This window comes from Blastomyces gilchristii (genome assembly GCF_000003855.2).
Source record: "Blastomyces gilchristii SLH14081 genomic scaffold supercont1.14, whole genome shotgun sequence".
Taxonomy (NCBI): Eukaryota; Fungi; Ascomycota; class Eurotiomycetes; order Onygenales; family Ajellomycetaceae; genus Blastomyces; species Blastomyces gilchristii.
Window position 1 is genome coordinate 16,016 of NW_003101669.1, and position 10,232 is coordinate 26,247.

General features: G+C 39.1%; 3 protein-coding genes and 1 pseudogene across 4 annotated transcripts; 3 read left to right on the forward strand and 1 right to left on the reverse strand.

Moving 5' to 3' along the window:
• Positions 1 to 309: 309 nt before the first annotated feature.
• BDBG_17396 lies at positions 310 to 398 on the reverse strand (annotated as a pseudogene). The gene has a single exon. The product of its transcript is annotated as a tRNA-OTHER (tRNA).
• Positions 399 to 979: 581 nt separating this feature from the next.
• On the forward strand, positions 980 to 1,968 carry BDBG_06472 (uncharacterized protein; the record flags this gene model as incomplete). The annotated part of the gene is made up of 2 exons (XM_031722620.1): positions 980 to 1,183; positions 1,249 to 1,968. 2 exons carry the CDS (start codon positions 980 to 982, stop codon positions 1,966 to 1,968), a joined length of 924 nt encoding a protein of 307 aa, XP_031579445.1.
• Positions 1,969 to 3,609: 1,641 nt separating this feature from the next.
• BDBG_06473 (uncharacterized protein) lies at positions 3,610 to 4,321 on the forward strand (the record flags this gene model as incomplete). The annotated part of the gene is made up of 2 exons (XM_031722621.1): positions 3,610 to 3,817; positions 3,864 to 4,321. The coding sequence occupies 2 exons, from the start codon at positions 3,610 to 3,612 to the stop codon at positions 4,319 to 4,321; spliced, it is 666 nt and encodes a 221-aa protein (XP_031579446.1).
• Positions 4,322 to 6,175: 1,854 nt separating this feature from the next.
• BDBG_17397 (uncharacterized protein) lies at positions 6,176 to 8,246 on the forward strand (the record flags this gene model as incomplete). Its single annotated transcript, XM_031725129.1, has 3 exons — positions 6,176 to 6,418; positions 6,516 to 6,585; positions 6,624 to 8,246. 3 exons carry the CDS (start codon positions 6,176 to 6,178, stop codon positions 8,027 to 8,029), a joined length of 1,719 nt encoding a protein of 572 aa, XP_031579447.1. The 3' UTR covers positions 8,030 to 8,246.
• Between the last annotated feature and the right edge of the window lie 1,986 nt (positions 8,247 to 10,232).

Here is a 10,232-nt window from a genome sequence, read left to right on the forward strand (position 1 = left end):
ATTTTTACTCAGTGACTATTATCACTGTAATTATTATTATTATTATTATTCTTTCATTATACTCATATGCAGCGGAGCTTATGATGAGTCCTTGCGTGATGTTAAATACAGGTCAAGTGTTGGTTATACAGGAGGAAATACAGGTGTTGAGACCACGCCAAGATAACAAGAACATAGGAAAATACAAAGGAGTGACATTAGATACATGCAATAATACTCCCAGCCCAGGAACATAGAGCATTCATTGGAGTGATTTGTACACCTCTGTATTTATTAGGAACCTGAGGTGCTTGAGTTCCGGATTTAATGTATCCCCTGCGGGTTTCGAACCCACGCGTCTTGGTTTCCCACGCCAAGGCGCTACCGGGTGGCCGCATTAACCATTCGGCCACCGGGGCTATTATCACTGTAAGAAATAAGTATATTAATATCTGATTTTATTATATCTATAGTTAGTTAAATAATAGTATAATCTCAATTAATTATATTCTAACTAAAGAAATGATAGTAGATAAATTAACTAAATTCTTGAGTATAATTATATTTCATTGATTTCTTGATTTACTAGATTTTATAAGTGAAGAGAAGTGAAATATTCAAACTCAATGTAGGTAGTATGATTTGAATGGATTTGAGGATGGCATAGCTAGATTTGCAAGAGATGTTTGATTCTTTTTTATGGCGTTTGAGATCTCGCATGGCGATGCGAGGGGGGGTGTAGCAGCGTTCCGCCCCAGTGGCGTTGCCATAGCGATCGCTCCGCCTACACGTGATCTCATATGTATTATATATATAGCTAGCTCTTCCCAACACGAATACAACAGATTAACCATCCCACAAGTTCGCTATGAACGATTCCTTCTTGTGCCAATACCTGGTCATGGGCCATTATCTCTCCTGACCTTGCTATTCACTCTTTCCAGAGATTTATATCTGTTGCAATGTGAAATCTGATCTGGCTTCGACCTTCTTACTTTCTATGGATCTCCAACACGCGTCTTCAGCTAAACGCAAGCGTACATGCTGGACTTTGTGGTTACAGCACCACAAGGAGAAGTGTCCTTTCATCAATGATCTGAGCCACCTCTCACCTGATATCGAGTTTTTGGAGCTATTGTTCGCTGGAAGCCATAGTTATCTCTTCAAAGTACAGCTTGGGGGCGAAATATATACTCTCAAATTGGTATAGAATGCCTTCGCTTTATTACTGTGCCCACTTCAGACTGTCGCTCACAATATCTCTATTAGTACAACCTGACACAACCTGACTGGTCAGAATCACGGTTTGAAAGAAATGCGTGGGAGAAGGATCCCTTCATTGTTGAATGTCAAGTGTACGATTTCTTGATCGAGAACGAGCTGGGCGGGGTGGTTGGGCCTTGCTGCTACGGCTGGCTCGTGCTTGATAAAACCCAGGAACAATGTTTGGAATGGAAGTTTTCCAAACCCCTAGAATGGCGGCGGAGGGCGGATACAACAGGAGACCCTATTCGTGGACTATTGCTCGAATACATTGATGGATGTACCATTGACAAGGCTAGAGTTACAGCCGCGGGAGCCCGGAGTTTGCGAGATCAGCTTGATCACCTACACAACATGGACATTGCGCATGGCGACCTGTTTCCACGAAATATTATGGGATCAAATGATGGCCGTGCGTTTCTTGTTGATTTCAGCTCAGCAAAGTTATTTCCTCACAGTTCTTTTATGTTACGCAAAAGAGAAGACTTTCTAGACTACACTCGAGGTGAGAAATGCGTGCTTGAGCTACTTTTGTTTCGGCTTCAGCAGGTAAAGCCCTTCCCCCTTGATTCATGTGAGTTTTTAGCTTATGCAAACCAGTTAGAACGGCACCAAGGCATGGCATTTTGTACAGCCCAGAGCGAGGAACAAGCATATGGTCGCCCAGTGTGTTCCTGGGCAAGTGCGAATTACGCTGTGGTTGAGTCTCTACCTGATGAGTCATGAGACTTCCAAGTCGAAGGGTATCTTGCGCCGGACAGAGAGTACGATTCATAAGATTCAGCTTTATATCCAGCAGCGTTATCATTAGATACAGTTACCGAGAGAAAGATGAGAAATGACAATTTTAACTCCTGCCACCTCAGAAAGACAAGAGGAGAGATCTGCATTCATCTTCACCAACATTCTCTGATCGCAGCCATTGATGTGTCCAGTGCGTGAAGTAAACCACTAAGCCATCAGAAATACCCTTCTCTGTCACCGATGAAATGTAATCCAGGAGGTCAGGAATATCACATCCAACTTCCAAGAGGCATGATGCTCGTCCGTTCTGTTGATGACTTCTGTATAGCTCTGCTTCAATCACTCTTTTCATTGCCCATCATGGGTCATGGCAACCCTTTGCTATGTGCCTAGTGGGGAGTGTAACCCTTCCCTTCTCTGCAGTAGGCATCACCATCCAGCACGGACATCGATCTGCTACCCATTGCTCGATAATGGCTGGTCTCTATAGGGGACCTAGTGCCCTAAACTAACAATCCATTTTTCTTCTAAGAAAAGATGCGTGTTTTGTTGTTGCCATTTATCAACATTCTGGTGTGAACGGACAGACTGGTAAGAAGTAGGCACGACGATTCACGCGGTGTGGCCACTGCCAACAATAGATTCACAGGCCCAATTAGAATGGTGTGGAACCAACAACCTGCTCACAGCGTAGCGAGATTACGGGGAAGTCGGCTGTATGCTAGGATGTAACATGTGGGTGCAAATCCTCATTCACTGAAAGTCCAGCGGTTTTTGCTGATTGCATTTGCTGCTGTCAGCTGTGTGATATCCTTGCATGGTATCCCTTCTTCGCATTGTATACCATGGCCAGCCCCACGATTTCATTCGGCGAGGGACATCAGTGGATCCGAACTGGGTTGTTTTTAGCTGAGGGGCGAGCGGGGGACCCGAGCCGCTGCATTCACTTTTGCCATCAATTGGGTGATCTCATGGTCAGTTGCATTCTGTCTCATGAGTATGAGGCTATGAATGGAGCACGAGCTCGCCGGGCTTGTCTGTGAGGCACTGATCCCTGATGAATTTCTGAGGATTCTTAAGCTCTGCGCCAGTCAAACAGTGCGGTTCAGAGGAACACTAGCTGTTTGGGTTGCATTTCTTGAGTTACATTGTTGTCAATTCGCATTTTGCAGGCAGTTCCCGGGTTGAGCGATGCCTGCGCAGGATCCCGTGTTAAGAGCATTTACACTCTACGTAGAAAATGTGATGGAAGTGAGTAGGTAGAATGAGCACAAGTAGAAATTTCTCCCACCTGGTATCGGGGGCTGCAAACATAAAAGGCGCCACTTCTCTCAAGAAGAATCCTCCTTTCAGAAGAACTCCACAAGCACAGCAAGCCCACACAGTATCCTTTCACAGCAAGCATAAATTCCAATGACAATGACACCCTCTCTGCAGGAACATGCCACAGCACGTCAAATTCCAGGGAGGTCTCATGGCCTTAAGTTGTCACTCAAAATCTGACCTCTGTTGGAATTAGAATCCTTAGCAGCGAGTTTCCATGGATCGAATCATCCACAATTCATATGGCCCGACGGTGAGCCTGGATCATCGCCAGATAACCCAATTGATCTGAACAATAGAATGGATGAACAACATGACACAGAACCACTTAGTGATGATAGAGAACTGTCACGTTTTGGAGGTGACACCGAGCATGGATGTGGCAGTGAAACTGGTGATGAAAGAAGTAGTGAGACAACACCAATTCAGGACCTGGAAGAGTTGTCGCGGGCGCAACCACGGCCAGGGTCATGCCCAACAGGGCCCACCGGGCCGGAGTCAAGTGAACGTGAGTTTCCCTGATACTATGGCCTGTAGAGAGCATATATTGACAGATGCAGAAGGTCTTGACTGCCCTGGCAGTGACAAGGAGAATGTTGAACCATCCCCGTCGCCACCACAGTCCATCTCCACAATACCAGACAACGTCTCTCAGGACCGACCCTTGAGGGACATTGATGCCACAGTCAGTGGCTCTTTTAGACACCCTCTTGAAGCAGACACAGGCTGCCCCCATATCCTGCTACACCGTGAGGCTAGGGATGGGAGTCTCGAACTTCTCCTGTGGGCGCCCATTTGGCGGTCGGAGGATGACATTGCAAAGGTCTATCCGGATCAGCTCAAGCGATACAAGGAGAGGTTTGGCATTAGGTTTGCAATAAGGGCCTCTCAGGTGGGAAAGAGAGCACCGTCCCCTTTTCCAGAGCCCAGGAGATCATTCCCGTCAGAAAAAGCTGCGGCAGAACTAAGTTTAGGTATCATGCCCAAATCACGTGCCCAAATGTATTGTTAAAGGATAACGTTGTTGTCTATGTGTAATCTACCTAAGGTGAAACTATATGGCAATATGGCGTGATTTTTCCCATATGTTAATTGCTTGAAGGTGTAGCCTTGTTGCACAAGCTTGCCTAGACTGATAAGATTAACTTCCAAATTCGGGGCATAGTGGACATCATTCAATATCATATTTGTTCCTTCAACTGAAATGCTTGTATTCTCAACTATCATGGCAAGGACTCTGATTTCATCTGCTATTGTCAATGATAATTTAACATTCTTCTTTTCCCTCACAACAAGATCTCTATAAGGTGTGGCATGAGCATCTGATCTAAAGTTCAATATTCAAGTATTCTTTGTTGAGTTATTGTTTGAACAAGTTCTATCTCTCAAAGAGAACATTTTCACAATACTGTGAATAGAATCAGTTTTAGTATTGATATCATCTCTATCTCTACCTTTTCTGAAAGTATTGAAATTGATAGAACATTTCTCAGAGTATTTCTTTTAACAGTCATTCTGAACATGATTAACTCTGTCACAGTGATAGCAGATTCTCATTAAACTCTCTCTATATACTGGCTTGAAGTCTGTATTCACATTGTTGCTTTTTTCATTATCTGAGTTTTTTATATTGTTAACTGTATTCATTATCACATTCTTTAAGACTTTTCTCATTGCAGGAAGGTGTAGTAGAATATCTTGACAGAGACTTATAAAGTCAGCTTTAAGAGATTGACTATCATCTCTGTCAATCTGATTCATTCAGTTTCTAATAAATAATACTCATATCTCACTCATCTCAGTGAGTAGATAGTTAAAAAACATGTAGTTCTCAGTCTTAAATTCTAGACATATATATTCAGTCTATATAGTGATTAAATGTTTAATAAAGATCTGATCAGAGCTCTTAGTCTTAGCAGACAGAGTGATAATTTCTCTATATAATCTTATTCTTCTAACAGCAGGTCTTTCAGTGAAATTCTCTTCTGTAATCTTTTACAGAGTGTAGATGAATAGCTCAGATTTCTTTAATACTGTAAAATAAGATTTCATCTGTGAAGCAATCATAGATTATATATAATTATACAGCTACATATTACATTCTTTTCAAAATTATTGCATATTATTGCTTACATTCTTTATAGAACTGACTTACTTCTTATCAATGATATCAACTATGCAGAATTTGTCAGGTCACGTGATCTGGCTTACTAATCCTTTCATCATATAACTTTCCACAAGCTAGCAACCTTTCAATCACACAAGCTTTACATCTTTCACAGGTTATGAGACCTGTTTTGTATAAAATCACTGTCAATTCAGAATTCCTTGTCAATATAATTATTATTTGAACTGCTGCTTCATTCAATATGCTCTTCAGAAGTTAAAATCATCTTATTCTATCAGTATTGATGTGTTTGAGATCTTGATAATCAATAATACTACTGCTCACTTAAAAAAGAGGCTTGCAGAAAACACATCACATTTGCAAAAAAGCAAGAAAAAGAGAACAATATTGACAAGGATTCAATAAACAAATATCAAGATGGTGAATTCAATACAATCTCACTCACATACATGTTCATGATCTTGTGTTCTTTTCACTGAGTCAGTTGCAGTTGATGATGATGATTCTTCACACTTACACTCTGCCAGTGAACATTCTCCTGGAGTCTTTGAAAGCTTCATTATCAAAACACCCTCTCAATTTGAAGCTGGTTTGAATACAGCTTCTGACACGGTCAGGCCGGCCCTCTGATCTACTCAACAGCTTGATGAAGCTGGTTCTCTTGATGAGAATATTGAACACTCAGATGTCTACTGTTCAGACAGGGCAATATCAGACCAATAGAAGAAGCATCTCAAGATGATAGTTGAGATGAAGAAGAAGAAGCGAAGAGTTCTAGAACTCGAACTACAACTGGAAAAACTCTGTCAACAGAGATTCTCATCCTCTACAGATCGACCACAGAATGTCATCAATCATCCTGCCACCTCTACAGCCACATGGAATCCTAATCTCAGTGAAAGGTTGGAATTCAACCTTTATGAACTGGATAGCTGTGTTGGCAAGGCAATCTCCCAATTCAAGGAAGATGTCAAGAATACTGTGAGACCAAACAGTCTAACTGATACATTCAATTACATCACATGAAGTATCTTCATGAAAGTGAAACTGGTTGATACACAATGTTGATATATGATAGAGAAACAACAGACTCAGAACCCTCTACAAAGAGATGATGAATGAGCATCATTCTGAGACACCAGAAACTGGTGACTCTACACATTCATCTCAAACTCATTGAGTGCAGGTGTCAGACCACATTTCTCCAAATATGATGAAAATCAGATTGCTTATACTCTATGGAATGCAATTGAACAGGAATACTCTGTCCTCAAAACACAGTTACACTGTGAGGCAGTTCTGGAATTCATGTCTCTTGGTGGCACACAGGTCACCAATCTACACACATTCTTTGATAAGTTCCGGTCCGCCATCATAAAATTGAAGATGTTGAATGCTTCCCCCCCAGATGCATGGATATTTGATATCTTCTACTCAGTCCTACTCAACAATTGGAGGAATTATGTTCAGAAGAAGATAGAGGAGATACAGGATTCCAAATCCACAGCTGTGGTATTGAATGTTGATCTTCTCATGGAGGAAATCCGTTCGCGGCTTGATTCTCCAAAAGATAAAAAGAATCTACAGAATACAGATTCTGCGGCCAACTCTGCTACAACAGCTACAACAGCAACTACAGCTACAACAACCACTACACCTACCAATTCTAACAACAATACATCGAATTCGGCCCGTGGAGGCCGTACTGGATGTGGTTGTGGTAGTACTCAAGGGGGCTCCCGAAACCATCGGGGATCGGGAAACCCACCTACATGTCCTGAATGTGAGAGATCTCACTTTGGCAACTGTTGGTTGGCCAATCCAGACAGTGCTCCAGATAATTGGAGGATCTACAACACTGTGAGGATAAAGGAATTCAAAGAAAAGAAGGAAAAGAACAATAGTGAGAGTGAGACTCAACTATCCATTACAGATAGTTCAGAGACCTTTCAGATGGCAAACCTCACAGAGGTTATCAATGTGCCAGCCTGTTTTATGGAATCTCACAAGGATCCCTCCAACGGGCGTTTATACATATCAAAAGACGTCATCTTCCAGGAGGACCTCCATCTTGCCAATCCATCAATACCGACTACTCCACACAACCCGAAGGTCCTACTCAATGCGGCTCATAAAGCGGCTGCGGCGATTCCTTCAGCGACACCAGGCCTACCCACTGCAGCCCGTCAAGAGACTGCAGCGATTCCTGATCCATCAATTGATAATCTATTCATTGATGAGGAAATTCGACCTGAGTGTCCATTATTTCTCATACCCACTAATAATTGGTGGATTGACTATGATATCTCCGCGAGAATACCTACCCTTTTAGTGCAGAATACACTGAACTCCCCGAAACCCACAGTTGAATCTGATGACCCTCCGACATCTACAAGAGATATCACTATAGTGAGGGAATCAACAGTGGGGGAATCTTCAGTGAGGGACAGTCTTGAAGACCTACTCACCAATCCCGAGATTGCTGCACTTCCGATCCTGAAAAACCTCACACGCGCCAAAGCTTCCATGGAATGGAAGTATTATTACAAGGCCTGTGTTAAAGAGGTCAACTGTTTGAAATATATGCATTGAAAAGAGAATATAAAGAAGATAGGGAGATAGAGGGATAAAAAATGATGTATATCATGACTGGTTTTTCATTGCTACACATTTTCCAGTCATTTTTTGTACCTGTACTTGATTTGAAGGCGAATTTTGTATATAGCATTGTGTATAGTTACTCTGGTGAGTGGGGGTGTCAGGTCATGTGATCTGGCTTACTAATCCTTCCACCATATAACTTTCCACAAGCTAGCAACCTTTCAATCACACAAGCTTTACACCTTTCACAGAATTACTTTACAGTCAGTAAAATCTCTTTCTTTCACATTGAATAGTTCTCAGAGTCTGTAAGAGTAATTAGTTATTTAATATACTTAATCTGATCTTGAAATTCTTTCAAAATCTTCATCAGAGCAGATATTCTTTCTTATTTCTGTAAGAACTGTGTCAGATCTGTACTAACAGTATTATTAGTATCAGTCAGAACCTTATCTACTCTACTAGTTTTCACTCATTCAATTTTCTATTGAAGTTTCATTATTTTCATCTTCATACAATTTATCTCACTCACAGAAGTTAAATTACATAGACTATTCTCTTAATTCAATATTCTAATGATGTATGAGATAATCAGATCTATAAAATCTCTATCAGAGTTATTTATTATAGATGTTATTAAGTTAACTGTTATTCTCTATTACACTTTCAGTGCTTTCAGATTTCATTTTCTTTATACTGATATATATTTCTTCATCAAATCTGTTATTCTATCAGGTTTTAAGTTAATTATAGATTTAAAGAGACATCTAGACACATTCAATAATATATAAAGATATAGTTAGTGCATTATCAGCAGTTATTCATAGAAGAGCTTTATAACCCGTTAGAGAATAACACTGTTATCTATGTATAATCTATCTAAGATGAAACTATATAAGTTGAGTAGCACGTGATTAGAGTAGATGTAGTAATCATTAACATGTATTGTTGATAATTACTATATCTATTCTAGTCACATGTCATTTCAATCTATTCATTTAGTGTAACTTGTGTAGATAGATTACATATATACAACACAACAATATTATTCTTCAAGAGGTTATGAAGCTCTTTGCAAGCAATGAATAACTGTAATAATATGTAATTAACATCTTCACATATTGTTACAAGCATGTCTAGATGATTTATTAAGTGATTAAACTCATAATTAATCTAAGATTCAGAGAAATGCCTGACTTAATAAAAGAATACATATCTTCAAGATAAAGAAGTAAGAAAACATCAGAGTAGTAAATACAAGATCACAGATCACTGCTAATATTAATAATAAATCAGAAGACAGCTTCTGAGAGATTTAAGCTGAATAATACAATTGTGAAAGAATAGTCTGATGAGTTCAATAATAAATACAAAGACTTGATTGAAGATATCAGAGAGATGTCAGATAATATAGAGAGCTTAAGTAACTGAAATAATAATAGCTCAGTGAGTGAGAAGACTTATATAAGACTTGAAATTACAAGACTTCAGTATGAGATTGAGTAAATGAAGATTAGTAGAGATGAGACTTCTATAAATGATAAGATAAGAGTGAATCTGATAGAATATCTTTAATAGAAAGAGAAGATATCTATTATAATAAAAGTTTTCAAAGAATTCAGAACCTGAGTAAGACTTATTAAAAAATTAATAGTTCTCACTGAATTTATTAATTACTCAATATAAAGAGAGGAAATTCTTTTGACTATAGAATAGTCTGAAACTAATAATATTCTTAAAGATAATAATCTTGATAAGAATACTACTATAAATAGATAATATTTCTGAAAAGAATACAATTCTTGATTATATAATTATATATGATCTACAATTACTCTGCAGACTAAGACTTATTTCACTATACTTAAGAAGTTTAAATTATCAGCTTATACTCTGTAAACTATTATAGAGAATAACTTTTCTGAGAGATCTGCTATATACAGAACTCATTTAATTGAAAAGCTTATTAAAATAATCTTTAAAAGCAAAGAATCTGATAGAGCCTTCATTGAATAATTAATTGTTACAAGAACTGACTATATATATCTAGAATATAAGATTCTGAATGTTATGTTTTTTAACAGACTTCTTACAGAAGTCAACAGAGATTGAGCCTCATTTATAAGAAATTAAATGAATTAAATTGATAAGAATAATACTCAACTCTTAGAGAATAATTTTATAAGTCTGTATT